Raw genomic sequence first — 27,849 nt, forward strand, 5'->3', positions numbered from 1 at the left:
GATCTCATCAATTATTTCCCCTTCTGCTTCTTTACTTACACACACGATACCTGAATACTCCAGAATAGATCGACTGCCAATTTCACCACCTGCATGATAATAGCAATGGAATGGATACATGCAAACAGCCAAAAATGTAATCCATCAGAAACTGAGATCATCACATTCATTTTGGTGCATCAAAATGGAACCCTAAAATATGGCCTCAAACTCTGGAATCCTCCCTACCCCCCTTGTACTAAAACACGTTAACTGGGAATCGTTGTAGACTATAACCTCACATTCAACGCACACATCAACTCAGTAGCCAAAACTGCATCTTCTCTTTAAGGTCATTATGCCACATCATTTACTTCCTCACAACTAACCATAAAAAACCATCATCAATGCTTTTATATCTTCCTTGCTTGACACCTGCAAAAAATCCACTTGGCCTGCCTAAAGTCGAAACCCAAAGATTCCAGATTTTCATTTAATCTAATCCAGTGTTATTCAACGTTAGTTTTAAGCATAGTAATACAAACAATAAAAAACACAACCATACAGATTAAATCAATTACATACATACTAGATCGTCAAATTGCTAGAGATAAAACCTTTAAAATCTATATTACGATCAAGATAAAATTAATCGGTTATGGACCAACAATGCTCTGTGTATAAATGTACTGATAAAATAAGAAACATTTAAATTGCACGTTGATCTACAAAGAACCAAAGACTCAACTGTGGAGTGGACATTAAGAGATTTAAACAGTGGGATTAGATACTTAGCCCTTAAATCTCTATATCCGACACAGAACAGTAAAAAGTGCTAAATCGTCTCTTCTACTAGTCTAAACGCAGTGCAAATAGATTAATTAGAACCAGAACAACTACTTTTGCATTTTGCAATGGCCAAGGTGTTTGTTCTAAATTGGAGGAAAAGAGAACGAGCCAATGGAGGCACAATCATATCAAGATATGGTTCAAAGCCACACATTCGTTTACTTGACAGATAAATCAAGTGTGGAGAGGCAGATGTACACATCTATAGGGCCCGCCCCCTCACCTTCGTCATTTTGGAAGAACAGCAAAAAGACACTGTGCACAACACCAGGTATTATCCCAATACCGCATTGAGGACATGAGAGATGTTATGCACTCAGACAACCTTATTGAGTGTACCCACGAACTGAAGTGGTAGAAGGAAGTCTCTAGACACCACTGAACATAGAAGAGCTGTAAGTGACATTTGACAGGTGTAAAGTGACATCATAAATAGAAGAGAAGAGACAAGGATGCACTGAAATGATATACAAATACTTAACGAATGAAGACATGACTGAAGTGGCAAAGTGAACACATATCGGTGAATACGAAGAAAATAAATATTCACTGGGAAGATAAGTGAGAAGAGATACAATAGATGCATGTATGCAGAATTGCAAGGTAGATAAGACATATGGAAGCTTGCTGAATGAAGAAAAAATAACAAGGGTAAAGCAGCCATGATGAGAAAGTGTACCTTGGTCGTGTATAAAAGTAAACGAGAAGCCTGAAGGATAGTGACCAAGGTTGCAAAGCTGACAGGCACTGGAATACGAATTTGCGTGAGAACAAAGAATATTTGCTTGGCTAAGGACAAGGCTGTCACATCAAAAGGCAACTGCAAGGCACGAAAGGCATTGGGGAGGATAACAAATCTACATAGCACATATTGCTCTTAGATTAAGCAAAGGAGTGAACAAGTGTGAGTGCCAAGTATTGTATGATTAAAGATGCAAAAAACATCTGCATGACAGAGCAACCACATCTCCAGAGGATGAGGAGAGTAATAACACCCAGTATAATTGAATTAAATTTCACTAAATAGAAGGACAAAATTAACAAAATCATTGTCTCGTCACACGTGGAGCAAGACCAGGAGACAAGGCCTACTCATAACACTCCAGACGAATATAGCAATGTACCTTCACTCCCTTTAAAGTTTTGGGAAAGAGAACAGTCAGCAAAGTCAACTACAAATAAAAAGCCTTGTTTTACGGCCTAACTGATGAGAGATGGTAGGCTAACTAGCCAAGTGGGCAGTTGTCTGACGTTGTCCCCTGCACCTGGGTTTCATTTTGCTTACGTGCTGCTAACAAGCCGAAAGTCCTAGGTTGGAAGAGAGTGCAAACCAATCGTGAGGGCCTATGCAATTGTGGACTATACATTGTTGCACAAAGCTGGATCACCATAGCACCACCACAGCGAGACGGCCCATAAGGAACCAGCAACAACCCTACCCACATGGATACAGCCTGAACGGAACCAGAAGTACCTGACAACAAACCTGGCATCAGAATACAGACCCCACTAACCCAACCCTCGACTTTCTGCATACTTAACCCACACAAAAGTCACACAACCATTTCTCTTCCAGTAATCCGCACACACTTTACCACACCACAGCAAAAACACATAAACAGCACCCACAGCACACAAGGTCTCGCCCGATTCGATACTTGCACCAAAGCACAGCACTCATTGTATACCGAGCTGAAGCTGCCAACAGCACACCACTTCTCCCACTCTCCTGCTCCCCTCCTCCCAACAAACCTTACCCGCTCTCCTTCCTGTTTGCAGATCCGCCAGAGCGCCTGGGGACCAATTATGTTGGTGATGGTGCACTATTTAAATACCTTTAACATAACACAACATAACATAACATGCTAATCCGTTGCTGTTATTCTGCTATTATCTGTATTTTACGTTGTTAGAGGTTGTTCCAGGCATCCCTACTCGATAAGGGGCAACCAATGATGTTACTAACACCTAAACAAGCTACAGGTATATATGTTCCCTTAACCAATCCCTCCTTTCGATAGGTTTTTACTATTTGCCACGTAGGATGACGTTAGAGCTGATGTACAGCGAGGTATAAAGCCTTTGTTCAACCGAAAATGAAGTTGAGAGTGTGTGAGCTGCAGTTTGTTTTGCTCGCTAGGTGCCCTGCTTTATTGAACTGATAATAAAGTAGAAATTGGCCATATTCTTTGAGTGTGTCCGGTTATTTTGACCTGAGTTTAGTTATTGTGGTAATCCCATCCAGCACTTGGAAGGCTCGAGGTGCTACTGCACAGAAGCCTGTCCTCACTCGAATGCAACCATCCTCCAACCCTCTGCATGAGAGCTGTTTTGCAGCTTTACACACCATAAACCTAGTTCCCTTATTAATGGTGGTATGCCATTTGCACAAATCTTCCCGCTCAAGTGTCAATAGGAACTTCTTAACATGTATTACCCGCGGGAGCCAATATCCCCCTCTCAGTGGCCAAGACATGCAAGAGCGCCTCCTTAAACTTGGACAGTTCAGGAGTTTCCCTGGTCCTTAAGCCGAGCATCACTGGCCTGGGCAAAACTAGATCTAAAATGGGACGTGTTCCACATTCCAAGTGGAGGGGGGCATTTGGGAAGCTATTTGGTAATTTCAGAAGGATTTTCAGGAATGAATTCTCAATTATTGACATGGATTTGCAATCTGTATAGCCCCAAATTTCAGTTCCATAGCTAGTAGATGGAATAGCTTGGACTTTATAGTTCTCCAAAACTGGGGTTACAGAGCCATTGCCATGTCTGGCTGCAAACGTCCGAACACCCCCGCTGTTTTAATCCAGGGAGACACATGCTTTAGTCAATTGGTCCTGCCAGCGACCATCCTCCTGGAACCGAATGCCCAAATAATCAGAGTATCTAAGCTCTTTCAGCCTCTGGCCACCTACATCCACATGTAGCCTCCAGGATCATGAGTATTTTGGTCTGAAAACCATTACCTTTGTTTACTTTTGTTCAGTTCAAGACCTAATTCGGGCGCATTTAACAACAAAATGGCCCAAAGCATGCTTCAATCCGATTGGGGTAGTGGCATGCGGAATGGTATCGTCTGCATATAATAATCCTGGGTATCTATCCATACCCAACCTGGGAGAATCAAGGCTGCTCAAAGTGAGCTCCTCAATAATACTTCATACGTATTCCAGCTTTTCTAAATTGCAGGTGCTTTCATAATCTTGGACTACAACACAACAACCACATCTCAACAGCAATCAGATCCCTCTGCTGGCTTCCCATACCACAGACAAATAAAGTAAAGGCTTTGTTCATAGTCTACTGGGCATACCATCCAGTAGGACGAAGCACCAGCCATCACCAATACATTCCAAAAACATCAGCTAAAGAGATTACCGATATCCGTGACTAGAAGCCTACTGGTTCCAGCCAAATGACAGTCGAGTCTTCTCAGTGCAAGTTAGCAACCTCTGGAACTCCCTTCTGTCATACCTCTGTGGCCTGCAGGTTTATCTCTCTCTTTTAGGAAGGCCCCGAAGACTTGGCTGTTCCCACAGACTCATCTCCTGCTAAACATCTAGATCTTCGTCAGCTCTACCCTACGTGTGGCTGTCACGCTTTAAACAATTGAATAAATAAGCATTCAAGAGCTGAAGAATGACGCATTTTACAGTGTGCATTGCAAGCGTGGTTAAATTGATTCATTTGCAATAATACTAATATTATTAATATGGAGTAACCTCTGCCTAGTCTTTTTGATGCTGCTTTTGGAAGAAGGACGCGGCAGTGGACAATGTTTTTTGGGACAGGGAACGGTAGGATCTACATGAGAAAATGTGACACTCTTTGGCAAAATTGTCCCTCGGCTCTCCTGCCTCTGCCTAACCACGCAGCTAGGCTTTCTTACATAACTCCCGTCTTTGTCTATGGTTGTGTGTATGTTTGTGCTTCCATGTTCTCCTCAACTCCCCCGACAGTTCCCTTTTGCTTGACCTGAATCTGTATATCAAATTAAGTCCCTTGGATAATGCGTGTAATTTGGGTTTGCTGGACTAAAGCCCAGAAGGGAAATCATTTAGAAAGCATGCAGGTGTCCACAGGGGAAGCCAACGAAGCCAGCAGTCAACAGACACCAACAAAACTGTAAGTGTGGCATAGGTGGGGTGTAGAGCAATTACTCTACTCCATAAAGCTCCCGCCACTCTACCTTACCTTTCCATAACATAGACTAACACCATGCATACTTAGAGAGATTTATGAGCACCAGTCTAAATCTATTTATGGCTGGACTGTAAATGTTGCCATCCATTAGATACTAACATAATTGTCAATTTTGACTAGTGCCATACCTAGAGAGAATTGTGAATATTGACCTGCGTTGCATCTAGATAGAAATGTGAATGTTAGCATGTGCCACACCCTTAGATGGAATTCCTAACTTTAGCCTGCGTCGCATCTAGATAGAAATATGAGTGTTAGCATGTGCCACAAACGTAGGTGGAATTCCTAACTTTAGCCTGCGTCACATCTAGATAGAAATGTGAATGTTAGCATGTGCCACACACTTAGTTGGATTTCTTAACTTTAGCCTGCGTCGCATCTAGAAAGAAATGTGAATGTTAGCATGTGCCACACCCTTAGATGGAATTCCTAACTTTAGCCTGCGTCGCATCTAGATAAAAATGTGAATGTTAGCATGTGCCACACACTTAGATGGAATTCTTAACTTTAGCCTGCGTCGCATCTAGATAGAAATATGAATGTTAGCATGTGCCACACACTTAGATGGAATTCTTAACTTAACTTTAGCCTGCGTCACATCTAGATAGAAATGTGAATGTTAGCATGTGCCACACACTTAGATGGAATTCTTAACTTTAGCCTGCGTCACATCTAGATAGAAATGTGAATGTTAGCATGTGCCACAAACGTAGGTGGAATTCCTAACTTTAGCCTGCGTCGCATCTAGATAGAAATATGAATGTTAGCATGTGCCACACACTTAGATGGAATTCTTAACTTAACTTTAGCCTGCGTCACATCTAGATAGAAATGTGAATGTTAGCATGTGCCACACACTTAGATGGAATTCTTAACTTTAGCCTGACTCACATCTAGATAGAAATGTGAATGTTAGCATGTGCCACACACTTAGATGGAATTCTTAACTTTAGCCTGCGTCACATCTAGATAGAAATGTGAATGTTAGCATGTGCCACACACTTAGATGGAATTCTTAACTTTAGCCTGCGTCACATCTAGATAGAAATGTGAATGTTAGCATGTGCCACACACTTAGATGGAATTCTTAACTTTAGCCTGCGTCACATCTAGATAGAAATGTGAATGTTAGCATGTGCCACACACTTAGATGGAATTCTTAACTTAACTTTAGCCTGCGTCACATCTAGATAGAAATGTGAATGTTAGCATGTGCCACACACTTAGATGGAATTCTTAACTTTAGCCTGCGTCACATCTAGATAGAAATGTGAATGTTAGCATGTGCCACACACTTAGATGGAATTCTTAACTTTAGCCTGCGTCACATCTAGATAGAAATGTGAATGTTAGCATGTGCCACACACTTAGATGGAATTCTTAACTTTAGCCTGCGTCACATCTAGATAGAAATGTGAATGTTAGCATGTGCCACACACTTAGATGGAATTCTTAACTTTAGCCTGCGTCACATCTAGATAGAAATGTGAATATTAGCATGTGCCACACACTTAGATGGAATTCTTAACTTAACTTTAGCCTGCGTCACATCTAGATAGAAATGTGAATGTTAGCATGTGCCACACACTTAGATGGAATTCTTAACTTTAGCCTGCGTCACATCTAGATAGAAATGTGAATGTTAGCATGTGCCACACACTTAGATGGAATTCTTAACTTTAGCCTGCGTCACATCTAGATAGAAATGTGAATGTTAGCATGTGCCACACACTTAGATGGAATTCTTAACTTAACTTTAGCCTGCGTCACATCTAGATAGAAATGTGAATGTTAGCATGTGCCACACACTTAGATGGAATTCTTAACTTTAGCCTGCGTCACATCTAGATAGAAATGTGAATGTTAGCATGTGCCACACACTTAGATGGAATTCTTAACTTTAGCCTGCGTCACATCTAGATAGAAATGTGAATGTTAGCATGTGCCACAAACGTAGGTGGAATTCCTAACTTTAGCCTGCGTCGCATCTAGATAGAAATATGAATGTTAGCATGTGCCACACACTTAGATGGAATTCTTAACTTAACTTTAGCCTGCGTCACATCTAGATAGAAATGTGAATGTTAGCATGTGCCACACACTTAGATGGAATTCTTAACTTTAGCCTGACTCACATCTAGATAGAAATGTGAATGTTAGCATGTGCCACACACTTAGATGGAATTCTTAACTTAACTTTAGCCTGCGTCACATCTAGATAGAAATGTGAATGTTAGCATGTGCCACACACTTAGATGGAATTCTTAACTTAACTTTAGCCTGCGTCACATCTAGATAGAAATGTGAATGTTAGCATGTGCCACACACTTAGATGGAATTCTTAACTTAACTTTAGCCTGCGTCACATCTAGATAGAAATGTGAATGTTAGCATGTGCCACACACTTAGATGGAATTCTTAACTTTAGCCTGCGTCACATCTAGATAGAAATGTGAATGTTAGCATGTGCCACACACTTAGATGGAATTCTTAACTTTAGCCTGCGTCACATCTAGATAGAAATGTGAATGTTAGCATGTGCCACACACTTAGATGGAATTCTTAACTTAACTTTAGCCTGCGTCACATCTAGATAGAAATGTGAATGTTAGCATGTGCCACACACTTAGATGGAATTCTTAACTTTAGCCTGCGTCACATCTAGATAGAAATGTGAATGTTAGCATGTGCCACACACTTAGATGGAATTCTTAACTTTAGCCTGCGTCACATCTAGATAGAAATGTGAATGTTAGCATGTGCCACAAACGTAGGTGGAATTCCTAACTTTAGCCTGCGTCGCATCTAGATAGAAATATGAATGTTAGCATGTGCCACACACTTAGATGGAATTCTTAACTTAACTTTAGCCTGCGTCACATCTAGATAGAAATGTGAATGTTAGCATGTGCCACACACTTAGATGGAATTCTTAACTTTAGCCTGACTCACATCTAGATAGAAATGTGAATGTTAGCATGTGCCACACACTTAGATGGAATTCTTAACTTAACTTTAGCCTGCGTCACATCTAGATAGAAATGTGAATGTTAGCATGTGCCACACACTTAGATGGAATTCTTAACTTTAGCCTGCGTCACATCTAGATAGAAATGTGAATGTTAGCATGTGCCACACACTTAGATGGAATTCTTAACTTTAGCCTGCGTCACATCTAGATAGAAATGTGAATGTTAGCATGTGCCACACACTTAGATGGAATTCTTAACTTTAGCCTGACTCACATCTAGATAGAAATGTGAATGTTAACATGTGCCACACCCTTAGATGGAATTCCTAACTTTAGCTTGCGTCGCACCTAGATAGAAACGTGAATGTTAGCATACACCACACTTAAATGAAAGAGGGAATGTCACCAAGCGCCACACTTAGATGGAATGGTGATCACTAGCCTGCCTCACATCTAGATAAGATATCGAAGATTAGCAAGTGCCACACTCAGATGGAATAGTGAATGATAGCGAGCATCTCACCTAGACATAATTGCAAGAACAGCAATGCCAATTAACCAATCCACTAACAATGTCTCCCCTCTGCATACACCTCTCAATCTCTAACTAAACACAACCACAAGCCTGCAGCACAATAATCCGCACAAACGTCACTACACTGCAACAACAAAACAAACCACACATAGACTCGCACAACAGCACACAAAGACTACGGACCGTAAAACACCCCAAGCCCAGCCAACGGACCCACCGCACTGAGGCTGTCAACAGCACATCACTGCTCTCTTGCACTTTTCCAGCTTATTCCCACTAATGCACCCCCTTCCCTTTTTCAGAGCTGCCAGAGCGCCAGGAGACCACTCCGTTGGTGATAGTGCATGGTACAAATATCCTTTAACATTAACATTTACAATACAGGATGCGTTTTTGTAATTAACTGTTCATGGATTGACTTGAAAAAGCATTAATAACAAAATAAATTATGACTGCAAAAATGGACATGGAACATATAAGAAATCGACAATAAAAATAGAACTTCAAAACAAATCCACAGGCATTATATCTTGATTCAGCAAGTGCACAAGAATGAACCTAATCTGATTTTGTTTCATCATAAACTCATGTTAGATGTGTCACTGAAATGTGCGATTTAGGCGACAGGCTCTGAGGTGGAGAGCATTAACGGCCGGTAATGGCCAGAGGCCTCTTAACAAAGCCCCCAGTGCCATTACCTGTCGGTAACGTTCTCACACTGAGGGGGCCGTTTCTCAAGTTAAAAGAAACTACAAAATAACATGAAATCAAAAGAAAACTCAGAAGGGAACTACCGCTAGTCCCTTCTCCATTTCCATGGTGGCCTTAGCTGAGTGACAGGCCTTTGGAGGGGAGTGGGCAAGCAGCGCCAGTGGGAAGCCGGGCATGTAGGTGCTGCCAGTGGGAGTGGGGTGGTGGTGAGAGGCAAAGAGGTGAGGTCGTCTGGAGCTGGAGACCTCTGGAGTCTATTTTCGACACCCTGGAGGCAAGATGGTGGCCTCCCGCTGGTTAGGGGCTTGGAACGGAAGATGGTCAACACTGTGTGGTAATGACCACCATCTGTGCTCCCTCCTGCTAAATATATTTATTCTGTGCTGTCAAAATTGCACTGAAAGTTCAATTGGCTGATAGATAAGACCTATTGCTGCTCTTTGAACATCTGGCCGTGCGTTTGAACTCAGGAATAGCCTCTGATGGATTGCAATGGAAAATGAGACTATTTGGGCCTGTGGCCCAGGCACTTTACTATATCCTCCCCACAGTCCGTTGGACAAAGTGTGGGGTGGATTTTGTGCCCCAACCTGATCCCAGGGACATCTGGATGATTAGGGCACTAAAATAAAAACATGCCCCCTAAAGGGCTGAGGCGAAGAACAACCGGACAGTCACTACAGGAGACTGCTTTTCAAAAAGCGCCTTAAGGCCCAGTGTGTGGACAATGATAGCTTGACATGGAACTGTCCTCAGTTTATGGATGCATATCATTCCGTGTCCTTTTTTATGTTTTTGGATATCATGTGTCTATTTATAATTTGTGGATGAGGCTGTTTGGCGCCAATGTTGGCGTTGGCAAAAAATAAATAATGAAATTGACCTGAATGTACTACTTTTCCATGTAGTTCTGTGATCATGTGTGATTGTGTGGATTCTATTTTCTGTATGGATGTGTGCCTTTGTTGGTGAGGTTGCCATGCAGCACTTGTGTACTCACACTCAGCAGGAGGCACTTGTTTTCTTTGATGGCACCCACACATCCCAGGAAGGCGACAATCATGACGATGGTGCCCGTGGCGATCAGCAGGTTAGCGGCAGACAGGGACGGGAAGGAGGACGAGAGAGTGGCAAAGTTGCCTTGCGTGACTGCCAGCCAGATGCCAACGCCGAGGATGCCGCAGCCTCCCAGCTGGAGAGGAAAAAGAGAGAGAAGAGGCGTGAGGCGGTTGACGAGGCGGCACTGACAGGCGGCGGCCTCGAGATGCAGCAGCCGCAGATGGAAGGTGCCCTTTGCACCTGTCTGGCTTCACACATTTATTAAATAAAGGACGGTCGGTGTCATGCTACAGAAGGGCTAATGCCCTGTACGTGCCCCAACAGACTCTTGCTTTCCCAGGCACGTCAGTTCAACCATCACAAGACCCAGCATTGCACAGTCAGAGCCCAGCCATGTTCCCGCTGCCCTCCACAGGAATATTTCATTTGAACTTGGACCCAGCGAACACACCAAGTTTTAGTGCTAATTTGACGGTAAAAACACTGAATTGGCATTTTTGGAGTTCACGGGGATTTCAGTGGAATTACAGCAGGCGGCAATTCCGCTGGCTGTAATTCCCCCAAATATCCCCATTTCTGGTGGTAAGGTGGAGAGGATTTGGCGCTGGCTATTTGCTGGAGGTAAATTCTCCACCTTACCAAAAAACCTGCAGTACGGCGGTGTGGTAATCCAGCTGTAATGTGGCAATAACAGAATGACTCCAGATGTTACCCGCACCGCCATACTGAGGCCTATTGGACAGCTTGAGTGCTGCCTGCAACAAATTCAGCAAAACCCAAAAGACGATGCACAGCTCTGCCAACGCTTCCCAGCCCTGGCCTTCAGCGATGCCTGCCATTTCCGTTCTGGTACATCCCTGCACAATACTTGTTAATGCTCCTTGAATCATGTAGCATAGCGCCTCCTGTATGTCATCCCTAAACCCCACAGAGCTCTGACATTGCAATTCAAAAATTAACTTGGCACTCGTTTCCTCCGCCAGATTTACACCTGCGCTTCCCTGTGGCTCTGCAAACTCCAGTGATTGGGCAATTAACAAATACAGAGCTGGAGCCATCCAGTGAGTGGGCAGCAGAAAAGCCCCTTCACAATGATCATTCATACGGCCGCCCAGTGTGGCCCAGTGTCCAGAGCTTTCACCCATGAACCAAGGCATCAGTGGTAGACTTCCTCATTGCTCCATTTCATGAGGCGCATTTATAGAGCACAGACCCAGCTTCTGGAAACAACATGCACCTATACAGAGAATAGGGAAGATGAATGAGAAATACATTGCTTATTTATTTTTTTATTCCATTCAATTTATAAATATCCTGGGCAGATAGTTTACAAGAATAGAAGAGATTGTGAGGATTGGAGCGATGTATGGTGCTGATTAGTACATCTGTCCTGAGTTACATTGGAGTGCTTGTTTTTTCCAACCTCAGGTTAATCTTGACCCTTTCAGCTGTGGTTATAGGTATGTTATGCTACTTGGTATTTATATAGGGCCGCTTTCCAATTGATATAAGGAACATCGCCTTGCATGCAAAATAGTACATTTTAATGAAAGCAACTGGTCAACATTTAGCAGAGATGACCGGTGAAGTGTTGTGTTGTTGTAAAAGCCGAAGTGTGGAGAGTTTCGAGGTGCGGTATGGATTGCTTTGTCAGTCTATGTGAGAGCTGGACCACATCTTTTCGATGAACTCAGCCTTATAGTCACGCAACCGTCCTAGTGTCTGGGCAGCGACTATCCACTTCTGCTGAGTTAAAAGGGCATTTCCACTCATTGGCCCTCATTCCAAGGTTGGTGTTAGTCATGGCGTATACCGGTACCGTTCCACCCTTTGCGGGACCGGTAAGTCCCCATTTGAAATGCCATTCCCCATTCCCATTTGAGCCCCCATAGGGGGCAAATTGCGGTACCGTTATTGACCCCGGTATCCCTTTGCGGGTCCCGTCCTTAACGCCTGCTAAAACCAGGCGTTAAGGAAGGACCTGCAAAGGGACCTCGGAATAGGGCGCAAAGGGATTACCGTCACCGGTGTCATTACCGGTGCGAGGTATCCCTTTGCGCTCGGGTTGTAATGACCCCCATTGAGTCACGAAACCAACCTACAAGCCTTTTAGTTTTAGTTGGTTACGCTTTGAAATCTTGCTTTTAAACTAGATGGTTGGAATCCTGGTTCTATGCCATTTCATCGCGGAGTGTTTTTTTGCAGGGTTTTTTTACTGCAGATTTTTGAATGAAAAAACTCATCAAATTTTTCTTTTTTTAATTTTGGAGGGTCCCTCCAAACCCCCATCCACTTTAATCTTTTATATGTTCCCGAACACCCACACCCCGAATATATATTTTTCTAACCCCCCAAAAAATGTGGTGAGTTTTTTTTCTCGTTAAAAACACCACAAAAAAACATCTTGCGATGAAAGGATGTTTTACCGGAATCCTTACCTTGGAAATCTCTTCTAGAATGGCCCATCTTTTAGATTTGTCTATTACATCCTTGTTGCCTGGTTGTCTCTATCCCGATCTGCACCGCCATTCAGTTTTTATACATTATTATTTTAGTTATCTTCTTCCACCATCCCCCCACTTTGGGAGTGTTCACACCTCTCCATTGCGGCTTGATTAATATTTTTGAGATCATCATTGCCGCAAACAAAATGTCTCCCTCTGTTTAAGAGGAAACGTTTGAAGGCTCTTTGGGTGTTGATATTTAGTCAATGGTTTAGGCTTCTTCTCAAATTATAGTAGTCCAGGCGTGTGTCTTTCATGTTGAGTGGTTTCCCTCCTGCTGTTCTGGATTTACAGTCTGGCTTAGATCTGGCTGTGGCACGGTGGTCACTACCAATTCACAGCATTAGGGAGAGAGAGTCTGTCATTACTGCAGCAGGACCTTCACCTGGCATGAGCTGGCCGAATAAGCTACTGGAGTATATGATCAGTGCATGGAGTGAGAGGGTCAAGTTTGCAGTTAGATGAGGTAGTGTTTTCATTGGAAAGAGATGACTCAGGTATGTCCAGGATATGGCTGGGGCATTGCCACCACTGAGATAGGACACAGTGAAGCCTTACGAGGCTTCCTGAAATTTGACTCTGAGGAGACTTTTTTGGAGTAAGGAGTTGGAATTGGGTTATACAGGGTCACTTTGAAATATGATATGATATGATTGGTTATTTATAGCGTGCTTAATACCCAGAGGTTTCCAAGCACGGACCCGGGATCGAACCTGTGTTGCTCTGTGTCGCCTTGCTTCCAAGGCGAGCGATTTGCCCCTCAGCTATCCTCTCGGGACAATGCGTCTTGAATCAGAGATGAGCGATGATGTGTGTGATACTCTGTATATGATCGGTGAGAAAAGGGAGCTGACTGATCCCATGTCTACAAACTGATGATGATTTGTTAGGGAAGGCCTGACCCCATTCTGGAATTAGCTCCTGATGCTCAGGAAGGTTTGGAGGATGGTGAGGAGAGCTTGGTGATCACCGTTGTTCATTGCTGCAAAAAAGTCCAGGAGAACTAGAAGGCAGGGGTTACACATACAGATAGCATCACAAACCATTTGGACAGTGGTTTTTCTTTGCCACAGATGTGCCTGAAATGAATCATTTAATATGGCACTGCAGAAGAGTCTGCTGTTCACGTGTGTGTGTGTGACTCTCCAGATGTATTGGACGAAAACACCCAGGATCCCTTACTATTATTCTGGCTGGTTCTGATTGGGATTGCATTCCAAACATCTGCTGAGCCAAAGGTTGCAGAGCCCTGCAGAGCCCTCCTGTAGTTGATTGCCATCTGTCTTTTCAGAATCTTTCAGTGCAGAGTGGAAGTTGTGGTGGAGTGCTAATGGTTGAGGTTGTTAGAGTTGAACAGGAGGAAGGTGAAAGGAGTTTTTTAATGTGTTGGCAGTATTTATGATTAGGATTACAGTGTATGTTTGGTTTGTCAATGACTGTGAAGCAATGACAACTTCTCTACGGGAGTACAGGGATGTGTAGTGGCTAAATCGCCTACTCAGCCCCACACTACTACTAAACCAGCATTGATCTCAACCATAAAGGTGAAACAGGCATAGCGATGGCTGAGGGCAGGCTACATCTTTAGGAGGGGTACGAGCAAAACAGTTGGAACGCAAACAACAATAGTGCTGTGGTACAAAAGTAAAAAAATGTCCAAGGTTCTAGCAAAAAAGGGACTTTAGCAAAAACTACCAATGAACACAACTAATTAAAAATACTAAAGACCCATCCGTGTAAATGACACACAGAGAATGCAGACTTTGTGAATTAAGGGATTCTGGGTTGACAGGCATGCGTGTTCAGGCACAAGATGTCAGCAGTAATGCCAATGTTCAAGGATATGTCTTTAAAAGGCAAGAAGAGGCGCTTTCATTCGCTATCATCCTTTAAGATTTAGGGGGGCCAAAGGGACAGTGCCTCTTCAAATACCATTTATTATTTGTCTTAGGTGCTCGACAGCGTTGTGCTGGGATTCTGTGTGCCTACTGCAGTCGAGACGATGTCGAGAAGGTTAAGTCGTTTTGTTCAAGTGGTGAGTCGGAGTCGAGTTGGCTTTGAGATGGGGCTCCTTGTCAAATGAGGTTCAAGTTGATGGGCCCCAACAGCTTGAGTTGGTCAAGTCGGGTCAAAACGATGTACCTGCTAATTTGAGTTATCGATAGAGACAGGCAGGTTAAGGGTGGTGGCATGCTTCACTCGGTGGAGTCAGCTTCAAGACTGCTCAAATGAAGCAGACAAGCAGTTTTAATTAATTGGAGTGCAAAAAGCAGCACTGTGGGTCCTGTAGGGGGACGAAGTGTATTTAACGTGGTTAAGCAGCTCAACAATGCCTAATCACAGCAAACATGGTTCCAAGCTGCTCCTGGGCTTCTGAGTTGCTGGCAGGCCCAATCAAGAGTCTCCATGGGCAAGATGAGTCCTTAGATCAGCACTTCCACACCAGAATGTTTGCCTGGCACCTGGTGGGGGCTCCTTAGCCTCCATAAAGCAGGATTCTGGTCCCAGTGCACGGGCTGCAGAGAAGCCTGGCTCTCAGCAGTGTCACCCCAAAGAATTGTTTTCCTCTGCCCTAGAGCTTTTTTTCTTCATCTCTGTGGCAGAGGACGCAGATAGACTATATCCCCAACAGAGCTCCTGATTGTACCTTCTTGTATTGAAGTCCAAAAATGAATCAACTAAGGACAGGGATTATTTTCCTTATAACGGAAAAATGCAATTTCATGGGGTCCAATTCAGGCTGCTGCCACAAGAGTCTTTTTCCTTCTGACATCATGACCACAGCGCTTTGTCTGTAGAAGTGGAGTGAGAGCCCTATCAGAAACCAATATGGTGTTGTCAAACTTGAAATTATATCGTGCCTCCTATTGCTATGAATATATGTATATTGGCCTACGCCAAGCTGCTAACAAGCTGCTTATAAACTACATGTGAATAAACTCGCATTGCAAGGTCCTGACCTTAGAAACCATGTAAACTGTCCTTTTGGGTCAAGCCGCCATTTTAGGTTTTCTTGCTCTATAAAGTCACCATGTGAGCTAAAATGGTAGCCTATGTTATTCAGAACAGAACTCGATTGTCATGACCTCTGTACAGCTAATGTATAACTTGCCTGCAGGCCACTTGTTAGGGTCATGAGCTGACACCTTGTCCTTCTGCTGACCTGTGTGCAGTGGATTACCTGTATCACCGAAACTGATCTATAATTGAATGAGAACACCTGCTTAACTATATTGTATAAATTAAGTCCCACATTGTAATGTTAGGCCTAGAGCATACATTATTACCATTTCTTCTTGTTAATGTGTAAACCTAAGATGAACTAGATTTGACCTGGCAAGGGACCCTAGAGCAGTAACTTATTTATGGAATGGTTAACCTGCAGAAAGGCTGGACAACAGGCTGGAGAAATGTATAAAAGCCTGACTGTTTCAATGAATATTTGCACTCACTGAGCACACCGAACCACGCCGGAGTTCGCTGTGTTGCACTGAGGGTTGATAGCTATCTGAATTTTGTTCTGTTCTTTTGTAACTGGATTCAGTATAAAATAAAGTGCTTTGTATGTTCCTTTGTAACCTGTGTTTGATGTGTTTCCTTTTTGGTTACCCTGCCTCATATTATTTCCTTGTTTTCACAGTTGGTGCCCGAATAGGGACCCTCAAGATTGATGCCGGATTATTGAAGGTTGACGCACGCTATCGGACCGGGATCGGACGGTGTGACATAACGGGCCCGACTGAACGAGACGCGACACCTCAACAGCGCTGCACGATCCGTTCCCTGGACGATAGCCGTGTGGTCTGAGACGGCATCTTGTCGAGGGTCAATTTTTTGAGGCGGGCAGATTTGCCGAAATCACCATACACAAGGTAAAATTTGTTAGGTAAGTCCTTTGTAAACCGATCGGTCCTCCTTAGGTTTGGTCAGGTGAGTCGTTACCCGACTCTTAATTCAACCCTGACAATTTGAATTTGGTGCATTGTATCTGCAGACACAATTATTGACCAGGTAACACCGAGTATTTGAGAAATGCCTGGGAAATTGTCTAGCTGCTTTAGGGCATTATTCCGCAGCGATAGACAATCTTTGGAATTTAGCCATCCGGCACCACAGGAGGGGTCACCGGCATGTACTATCTACTGTAAGCATGGCATTGGAAGTGTAGTATTTAATAAAATTTGGCACAGACAAACCAGACATGCCTCCGAACTTCAGTGGCCAGTCAATGGTAGTTTTTGAGATCCCTCGTATTGAATATTTAGAGTCAGTCTTGTTAAAAAAGAAGGCCAGACCTGCAGCATTTGATGTTTTGCAAAATTGGAAAAGAGAAGCGTTGCAGCAGCTTAAAAGTAAGGAAAAACATGTGTGCCGTCATAAAACAAATGCTGAAAAGGCATTGTTATATGATCAGGACAAACAGTCTGAGTCGGTTAGGAATATGGACAGGGCTTTCTCACTCGGTATTCAGAAAATCTATCCTTCTAAAGATCTTCATGTTTCTGATGAGTTTATCGACAAATTGTTAAATGAACGAAGGCCTGGTGCCTCTGCACCACCTCCGTATGTTCCTCTTCCTCCTGCTGTACATCTTCCTGCTGTTATTCCTGCTCTTCCTGCTCAACCTGTTGTTCCTATTCCTGCGGTTGTTGTTCCTCCACCTGCTCCTCTGCCTCTTCCCATTGCACCAGTAATAGTACCTCCATTGAATTTGCCTGCACCCTCACTCCCAAGTAGTTCTGTACCGCTTGTAGTTGATCAGGGTGCGGGTTCGAGGATTGTTACTCGTAATACTGTTCCTACAGAAAAGAAACAGGATTTGTTTGCATGGGCTAAGCATTGTATGGAGAGAGATGATCGAGCTAATGTTCTTGCCACACTTTCTAATATGGATAATTTTCCTGAGAAAAATGTTTTCATTGAAGGTTTAGGGATTAATTTATGTGTAATGTGGGGTAAATTAAATAATGCAGACCTCCCACAAGGGTTGAGGGACCTGAATACTTTAGCGTTTTCATGAGACACTGTGGAGAAGGTACATGAGCATGTTGAGAGGATATTTGAGTATAGAAAGGAGTTGGAAAGGTTACGGAATGAGGATGACGAAGAAGAAAGTATGTATGTACAGAAGCGATTTCTTCCGTGTCGTAAATCGACATCTGAGGAGGCGCAAATTTGTACAAAAGATGCGATTAGATGGATTTCAGACATATCGATAACTCCAGTTGAGGTATATGACACATACAGTCAATATACGCTAGAAATGCAGAGGAAAGTGATACAGGTAATGGTAGAGTACCTGCAGGATGAATGTTTAAAGAGAAAGGTTAGTTGTCCCATAGAGTTATTGAGCATTTATAAGAGAGCTTTTTCACTTGACACTTCTTCAACTGCTTTAGCGCTCGACTTAGCTCTGTTGCTTAGTAAGCGTTCGGAGTTGCCTACATCTCAGTTGCCTATGAGAGAGGTTCCTCCAACATTTGTCCCAAAGGTTGAGATTCCTGCTAATGCTGCAGCAGGTACACCTGCTGTGGACATTCCTGCACATTATGTATCGCAGTTTGTTCACGTCCCGTTTTCACGACAGGAAGTGAATATTATTAGACAAACTATTCCTGACATTAGGAAAAATCCGACAGGGTTCTATAAAGAGATAGAGTCCGTTTTGCAGTCCTCAGTGTTTACCCTAGGCGACATTGATTTGCTATTCCCTGTACTCCTGCCTGTAGATTTGTGGAAACAAGTTAGAACTATAGACGATGTACCAGGGATGGGAGATACATGGGCTAACATAGTTAGGCTTGATGGGGAAAGGCCAGCTGGTGAGAGACCACCTCAGGTGATACTAACTTTGCCTGACAGAATCATTGCAAAACTGAAAACTATAATCCCCGAAAAGAGAATTATTTGGGACAAGCTTACGGCCTGTGTCCAAGGAAAATCTGAGGGTGCTACCGAGTTCTTTAATCGGTTCGAACAGGTATTCTCGGATTTCAGTGGACAAGACTTAGGCATAGAGTCTGGGAAAAGATTATTTGTGGACAAATTTGTACGTGGATTGCTGCCTGACATCCAGTCACAAATTATGTCTTCTGAGAGCGCTTGGCAGGCGAAATCCCAATCAGAAGTACTGCACATGGCTCAGTACTACGAGAACCGTGTCAATAATGAAAAAGATAGAGTCGAGAAGAGAAAAGGTGATTTGAAGACTAAAGTATTGTTACAGCAGATTGTTAGAGGCCCCAGAGGGGGTAGTTCCCAGATTAGAGGTCAGTATGTTCCACAAGGGAATGTGCCCTTGGGTCCCGTGAATATTAACCAGTGTGCCTATTGTCGCCAGGAGGGTCATTGGCGTGCACAATGCCCCGTCCTTCGACAGAGGTCGAATAACACATTTGGAAATATGGGTAGATGATCCAGAGGTCGCCCGGGTGTAGGGGGCCCTGGTAGAGGCCAGTTTTCGCAGGATCCCCAACAACCTTTTTCACAGGATAATCAGACTTCGAGTGTGGATACTAGAAACATATTTGATCATCCTTCTGCTGCATATCTATCTGAAGAGCTTCCTTTTGATGATATTTTGTTTCGTTAGGATTGCCCGAAGCAGGGTTTGGAACCTACACCTATTCCCGTTAATCAGAAAGGTCCCTACGTTGAAATGGTAGTGGGAAATAGGAAACATCAATTTTTGATAGACACTGGAGCACAGAAGTGCTCCATTGATCACTCTCGGGTTCCAAACATTCCACTGTCAGGGCAAAGCAATGTTTCTGTAGGGTTTTCTGGCACACCAGTTGTTTGTCCGGTTTCTTCACCGGTACCTATTTCTTTGGGTCCCTTTACGGACCACTGTCCATTTCTCTTGACTTCGAATTGTGGAGAGAATTTGCTGGGGTTGAATCTGTTGAAGGAATTAAATGCGGTAATTCATTGTTCTTCTGATGGAGTGCGTTTGACGATTTCACCACAGCAATGTTCTGTTTCGCAATTCTTGACTAGACCTTTGCCGCCAGAATTCAGTAATGTACCAGAGTGTTTGTGGGCAGTTGATGACAATGATGTCGGTGTTTTGCAGATTGAGCCTGTTAAAATAGTTTTGAAACATGGAATTAAGCTGCCCTGTATTCCACAGCATAAGATCTCAGTTGAAGGCGAGCGAGCTTTAAAGAGCATTGTTTCCGATTTTGTGCATCGTGGGGTGATTGAGGAGATTGCAGGAAGTTTGTGCAATAGTCCGATTTTACCCGTGTACAAAAAAGGTGATAATGCAATTCCATTTCGTTTTATAATTGATTTACGTGCCATTAATAAAGTTGTTGCTCCGCAATTTCCAATTGTGCCTGATGTGACAACAATATTAACCATGATTCCAGCTACGGCTACTCACTTCAGAATGCTTTCTTCAGTATTACTATACATGAGGATAGTAGATACTTGTTCGCGTTCACCTTAGGACCTTAGGAGGACGCTCATTCACATTTACTCGTGCACCTCAAGGTTATACTGAGAGCCCTAGTATTTATAGTAGGGCTTTGAAAGAGCAGCTTGATACCCTTGGATTGCCCCCTACTTGTACGTTGCTTCAATATGTTGATGATTTGCTTTTAGCCGCTGACTCTGAGAGCTCTTGTAAAGAGGGCACTGTGTTGTTGCTCATCCATCTAGCTAAGCATGGTCACAAAGCTTCGCTTAAAAAGTTTCAATATTGTTGCCAGGAGGTCGCCTATTTAGGCTATCTCCTATCAAAGAAGGGAAGAAGATTGACACTGAACGAATAAAACACATTTCTGGCTTGTCTGTCCCAAATACACAAAAAAAAGTTAGAGCCTTGATAGGTATGGCTTCTTACTGTAGGTTATGGATCCCAAACTTCTCACTAGTGATAAAACCGATGTTGGCCTTGACGAAGAAGGGTATTTCTTCACCATTGCCATGGAATACGGAGCATCAACATTCATTCGAGTTGCTCAAGACTGCATTATGTTCGGCGCCAGTTTTGGGCACACCGAACTATGAGAAGGCCTTTGTGTTGTTTGTGCATGAATGTGATGGATGTGCTTTGGCTGTATTAACGCAGGAACATGGAGGGAAGAATAGGCCATGCGGTTACTACTCTTCCGCCCTTGATCCTGTTGCATGCGCTTTGCCAAGATGTTTGCGCGCTGTCGCTGCTGCGTCTGTAAAACAGAGTGAGGGAATGGTCCTAGGCCATGATTTAACCCTGATGGTGCCTCACTCTGTAGATATTTTATTGAACAAAACCCAAACGCAACACCTCACTTCCGCACGACTGACAAGATATGAATTAATCTTGTTTGCTCCCCACATTCAAATTAGGAGGTGCTGCGTTCTTAATCCGGCTGAACTCCTACCTTTCCCGCAAAATACTGTTTGCGGTGACGAAGAGTCACATGACTGCCTGTATACTACTGAACAAGATACAAAAGGCAGAGTTGATTTGAGGGACACTCCTTTGGATAACCCACAAGGGGAGCTGTTTTGTGATGGCTCCTGCTTCAAACTACTGGATGGTACATCCACAGCTGCTTATGCAGTCACTACATTGAGTACGGTTGTGGAGACCAAGAGAATTACGCATAACTCTGCGCAGGCCGCAGAGATTATAGCATTGACTCGAGCTTGTGAGCTTTCCGAAGGGCTAACAGTAAACATATATACTGATAGCCAGTATGCCTTTGGGGTGGCTCACAACTTTGGGAGACTTTGGTCAGAGAGAGGGTTTTTAACTTCGCATGGCACCAAGATCCAACATGGCTCCCTGATAGTACAATTGTTTTCAGCGCTTGCGCTCCCTAGTCAGTTAGCGATCATTAAGTGCGCAGCACATCGCAAGATTTTAGATGATGTAGGGAAAGGGAATGCTTTCGCTGATCAAATAGCCAGACAAACTGCCTCTGATCTCTTCACGGAGATGTATGTTTCAAGGGAGACTGTAGATGCCTATGCAATGGATGAGGGTGTCAATTCTGTACAGGATATCCAAGCCGATGCCACATTAGAAGAATCCAAGAGGTGGGCTGAGGGCTTAAGGAAACTCGATGATGATGGGTGTTGGGTGGACATGGTTGAAGGGAAATGGTTGCTTCCTAATGCCTATATAGTAATAGCACACGGTCCCACACATGTGTGCGCTCAACAGATCAGGAGAATGTTAGAGAAAGTCTGGGTAAATGATAAGATTTCAAAAATTGCCCAGAATTATGTCCAAAATTGCATGATTTGCCTACAACACAATGTGGGAAAGGGGACAGCAACTCCAAGAGGTAGCTTTGGGCCTCCTTCTGTCCCGTTTGAAGTGATTCACTTTGACTTTATTAAAATGGAGCAATGTAACAATCTAAAATATGTCCTTGTGGTCATTTGCGCCTTTAGTAAGTGGGTCGAGGCTTTCCCTGTTAAAGACGCTACAGCCATGACCACTGCAAAGACCATGTTAAAGGAATTCTTCCCACGGTTCGGTTTGCCGAGAGTTATCTGGTCGGATAATGGTCCGCATTTTATCGCTGCTGTAATTCTACAGATATGTACGGCAATGAAAATTGACAAACGATTCCATTCGGCCAGACATGCTCAGAGCGCCGGATTAGTGGAAAGACACAATGGTATCATAAAAAACAAGCTCGCTAAGACGTGTACCGGCACCAAACTAAAATGGCCAGACGCCTTACCGATCGTGTTACTAGCCATGCGTACAACCCCTCAAACTAAGACTGGACTCTCTCCATTTGAGGTGGTAATGGGGAGACCTGACAATATCTGGGGTCTTCCGAAGCCTAGGGCATTGAGGAATGTAGAAAATGTATTGCTTTCAGACTATTGTAGCCAGTTGACTAAAAACCTGTATTTCATTTATCACCAGGTACGAGACGCTTTACCCGCGTGATACGAGGGCCCAGGCCACAGTATACAACCTGAAAGTTGCGTTTTGGTCAAATCCTTTGACCGATCTTCCTGCAACATGGGGATAAGGGGCTAGGTTGGTATATTCACCCTTTACCTTTGACAACTGCTTGTTATGCTTCACTTAGAGCACTGTTCTTTGGCCGATGGAACGATAGCATCTCGGGGAACTTTGATGGCACTAATTTGAATAGTTTTGAGAAACGTGTTCTGACTCCCCTGGGATGCTCGCTTTTCGCAAATAGGAGTAAGCTCAATATTGCTTCTATTAGGCCTTCTGATAGACTGTCTCGTCCTTTCCAATTTTTGATTTCCTTTAAAATGGCTCCGATAGGCAATAAGGATGCCGTGCCTCCTTCTTACACTGTTAACCATAGCCCCGATTCAGTTCCTTTCTGCATACAGAGGAATGGCACTCGGTCAATGGGAGATTTTAAAGGTTGTGCCAACGTTGCAAATTTGACCGGGGAAGACAGACCTTTGTATGTAGGCAAACCTGTCTATTTTGTTTGCGGTAATGTAGCATTTCCATGGTTGCCCAGGGATTGGCAGGGAACTTGTTATCTAGGAATCCTGTTACCTGAGGTGTTTATAGCAACTACTGTAGAGGTTTCGAAGGCTCGTCCACGGTGGGACGAGAATGGCGACACTCCAGCACAGGTTTTAGGAGATGTAGCGAAATCATTCCTTCCATTCTTTGGGCAGATAGCGAATTCCGAGGATATCAGGAAACTAGCGAGAGTACTGGAGAGAACCATCAACCGGACCACAGATATACTCTATAATATGACTTTAGAGCAGAAAGCGATCAGATTGGTAGCGCTTCAGAACCGGATGGCATTAGATGTCATTCTGGCTGAACGTGGTGGAGTATGTAAACTAGTGGGGTCCGCTTGCTGTGTTTTTGTACCGGATTTCTCCCCAACTATTTTTAAGGCAATACAGAATCTGCACATTCTTAGTTCAGAAGTGCATGTTCCCGAGGGAAATTGGGATCTTAGCGCTTCGTTCTGGGACTTCTTGCGGTCATGGGGTTGGAAAGTGCTTTCTGTCTTGCTGATTATTTTGGGAATTCTGCTATTTCTTTGTTGTTGTATCTAATGTCTACCAAGTATATGTTCAATGCTAGGGGGATGTTGCGCTCAGGCAATAGGTACAATAGGACATAAAGTGTATGCCCTGGATAAAACCTCTAAGGAGTATGTACTGAAAGAGATCTTAGTAAAAGATCTAATGGCGATAGATATTTCTGACAGCTATTCAGGGGGTATGGACGATGACACATGGAGTTATTTGCAGGGAGATCAGAAGTAATTTAGCACTTGGCATAGGCCAAAAGGAGGTTTTGTCAAACTAGAAATTATATTGTGCCTCCTATTGCTATGAATATATGTATATTGGCCTACGCCAAGCTGCTAACAAGCTGCTTATAAACTGCATGTGAATAAACTCGCATTGCAAGGTCCTGACCTTAGAAACCATGTAAACTGTCATTTTGGGTCAAACCGCCATTTTAGGTTTTCTTGCTCTATAAAGTCACCATGTGAGCTAAAATGGTAGCCTATGTTATTCAGAACAGAACTCGATTGTCATGACCTCTGTACAGCTAATGTATAACTTGCCTGCAGGCCACTTGTTAGGGTCATGAGCTGAGACCTTGTCCTTCTGCTGACCTGTGTGCAATGGATTACCTGTATTACCGAAACTGATCTATAATTAAATGAGAACACCTGCTTAACTATATTGTATAAATTAAGTCCCTCATTGTAATGTTAGGCCTAGAGCATACATTATTACCATTTCTTCTTGTTAATGTATAAACCTAAAATGAACTAGATTTGACTTGGCAAGGGACCCTAGAGCAGTAACTTATTTTGGGAATGGTTAACCTGCAGAAAGGCTGGACAACAGGCTGGAGAAATGTATAAAAGCCTGACTGTTTCAATGAATATTTGCACTCACTGAGCACACCGAACCACGCCGGAGTTCGCTGTGTTGCACTGAGGGTTGATAGCTATCTGAATTTTGTTCTGTTCTTTTGTAACTGGATTCAGTATAAAATAAAGTGCTTTGTATGTTCCTTTGTAACCTGTGTTTGGTGTGTTTCCTTTTTGGTTACCCTGCCTCATATTATTTCCTTGTTTTTACAGTGTAACCCCACTACTGGCCTAATTTCTGCTCTGGGCTACTCTAACCCCACCCCCTCCCCATGTCTACTGACTTCAAAAGGACTCATGTGATCAGCACCCTGGTGTGACGGTGGCTTTGTTGTGTACGGGCTGCCTTTAAAGCACTGGTTTCAAGGGGACTTCCCTGTGAGTGTTCCTCTGCTCTGGAAGGAAGGTTTTGACCTTCCTCAAGGGGATCAAAGAAGCAGCTTTCTGGCCATTGTCCCACATTGCTGTTGTGGAGACATCCAAGCTGGACAACTAATACACATCAGCCCTGTCAAGGCTGAAGTAATGTTCACAAAACTGACACAATATGCTATCAAAATACTTTGGCTATATAATTGTGTTATCCTATTAGCCACCATGTCATACCAGGCATAGCTGATATTTATAGTTTACCGTGACACCATAATGACTGGGAAACACAGTTATTATGTTTTTAATCAGAGGTGCAGAAGATTTAAAAGCCACCTCTGCCTGTTGGACACAACAGCTGTCAGAAATGCATATGTGACTTTGAACCTGCCCTGGTGTCACTGCAGAGCTGGTGCCGGAAATGTCAGGACATTGTCTCTGCAAAGGCACATGAGTGCCCCCTGTTTTTGGAATGGCGCAATGGAACATTCTGAAAGGGGGTCTGATTAGCAGACCACCTTTTCAGAACAGAATTACTTGCATCATTTTATTGATAGCAATAAAAATGGTCAGGCTATCCCGACTCCACCAGATGGCATTCTGTCACAAACTTCAAGATAGGGCAGTGAAATTGATTTGAAGCTGGTGGCTTTGAGGGAGAGGAGGATGTTTTTGAGGTTCAGCATGGATTAAGCAATGGGGGCCATGCACGACTGTCTCAAATTGGAATGCTTCGGGAGTTTGAGCATGTGTTGTTTATATCTATGAGATCTTCCATTATTTTAATGTTCTCAACTGATTCATGGCAGAAATATTTTTGATGCTGTGATGAAACCTTGCACAGGCTGAAGACATTTTTGGTTCAATCGTTTCATCATTAACACTCAGGAATATCATAATCTGACAGTGTTGCTTAAAATGCATTTTTTAAAGCCATAGCTACCTCTACCTCTCAAAGCAATCCAGCAATCACAGGAGCAAACCACATTGTTTAGGATTTGCCCGTCGGCACCTTCTGACATACTTTCCGAGGCATGAAGCTTATTGTGACTAATATCAAGCAATTCATATTTTATTGCAACTAAAGCAATACATGATCCAATAATTCACTATAGTTTGTGTCAGAAGGAAATTAGTGCAGCAAGCATCCAGAATTCCCATCCAACCCTTTGTTAGGTAACCAGTGATACTATCAGCAGTAAAAAACATTGGGCCTCATTACGAGTTTGCTGGAATCTCTGTGGTAAATTTGCAGAGATACCGGCAAACTGTATTACTGTTACCACCACTTGGTTCGGCGGTATTACAGCCGGATTACAAGTGGTGGAAGGCGGTATTAGTCCAAATGAATTGGAATCCTTAGGACTCCATGGGGGATTTCAGCAGTAATAGTGCCAAATTGGCTGATTTTGGGTGGTAAGGAGGAGGACATTACTCCAGCTACTTGCTGGAGGTTTTTCCTCCACCTTACACCCAAACTCGTAGTTGGGAGGTCCGGTAATGCGGAAGTATACCATATTACCACCAAACTTTACTGCACCCACTGCCCAACTTATAATGAGGCTCGTTGTCAGGAGGACAATGTTTTTTCCTCCCATTAGCCAGCATGTTTCCCATATTTTCTAGTACTGGAGTTTGTTTATACCAGTATTCTTGTCCTAGAAAATGAAATGTTACAAAAGGTGTTTAGGCAGAAAAAAAAACAGGTACAAATTGAACTATTGCAGCAAATTGGTATGTTTGTGTTTGTGTGAGGTGAGGAGTATCTATAAAGGGTCATGCCTCAGGCCAATCCTCTACTTTAAAGAAATAGCTGTGCTGGAAACAGAAGTCCCCGGGTATCCACCTTGCACAGAGCCAAATGTTGAGGTTCAGAGTTGCAAACCCCGAAGCGACTTAAGCACGCAGTGTTACAGTTTCACTATGTCGGTCCGGATTAAGGGTGCCGGTAGCAACGTACCGGCACCCTTTCTGGACCGCGTTACTACAACGATGCCGGTACGGTCCATGGATCCCCCGACCGGCCTGATCTGCTAGCTGTTCAGGCCCCTACCAGGATGGTTGTCACGGAAACACGGGCACTGTTAGCAACGGTGCCGATGCTTCTGTATCCCCATTTCCATGGAGTCCAATCCATGGAAATGGGGCATAACGGTTACCACCGCCACCTGATAAATCCTGGTGGCACCAGGATATCAGTCCACAGTAACAGTGTTACAGGGTTGGCGGCATCCCGCTGGTAGCACCGGCCGGTTACCGGCAAGCTCGTAAAGAGGCCCTATGTCTTTGCGATTACCTCCCCATCATGCTGCCGCGCATGCACACACATGCACACACACACCACCAGCCTGGCCCACTCCGTCATCCCAGGCTAGATATGAATATGGGCTCAGTTCTGTGCAGTGTGCTGCAATAGCAGACAGGTGGCGCTAGGATGAAGACACAAAATCATCATCCTTCCTTCTACGCCACCTCAAAGACAAAGCAGGGCTGTGAACACTTTGTCACACTGCAGCATATATGTGATGACTTTATTAAAAAACGAAATAGATCATAGGTGGTTTTATTGTGCTTTATTACTCTCTGCTTTGTGTTATTTCCCACAGGACACATTATGGAGAGCGCGCCAACAGCCAGCAGTGCACACTGCATCACCTGCCCCCTGGGAACGTACTTCCTTCTGTTTGTGGGTCACTAAAAAGTGGCTCGTGATTAGATCATGAAGCTGAACGCAACACCCCAGTTATCTGTGTGAGAAATGGGCTGGCTGCATTCACTGGACAGGAAGGCTCTGTCTTGCCTACAGGGCAA

General features: G+C 43.6%; 1 protein-coding gene across 5 annotated transcripts in view; it reads right to left on the reverse strand.

Moving 5' to 3' along the window:
* The window catches only part of TSPAN4 (tetraspanin 4), a 3,410,446-nt gene that overhangs the window by 418,663 nt on the left and 2,963,934 nt on the right, over positions 1-27,849 (reverse strand). For all 5 annotated transcript variants that reach the window (XM_069624016.1, XM_069624017.1, XM_069624014.1 and 2 more), the window contains one exon: positions 10,249-10,440. In XM_069624016.1, the coding sequence (XP_069480117.1) occupies positions 10,249-10,440 (192 nt within the window). The remainder of the gene's footprint in view (positions 1-10,248; positions 10,441-27,849) is intronic.

Source organism: Ambystoma mexicanum, chromosome 11 (assembly GCF_040938575.1).
Source record: "Ambystoma mexicanum isolate Mex_15411 chromosome 11, UKY_AmexF1_1, whole genome shotgun sequence".
Lineage (NCBI taxonomy): Eukaryota > Metazoa > Chordata > Amphibia > Caudata > Ambystomatidae > Ambystoma > Ambystoma mexicanum.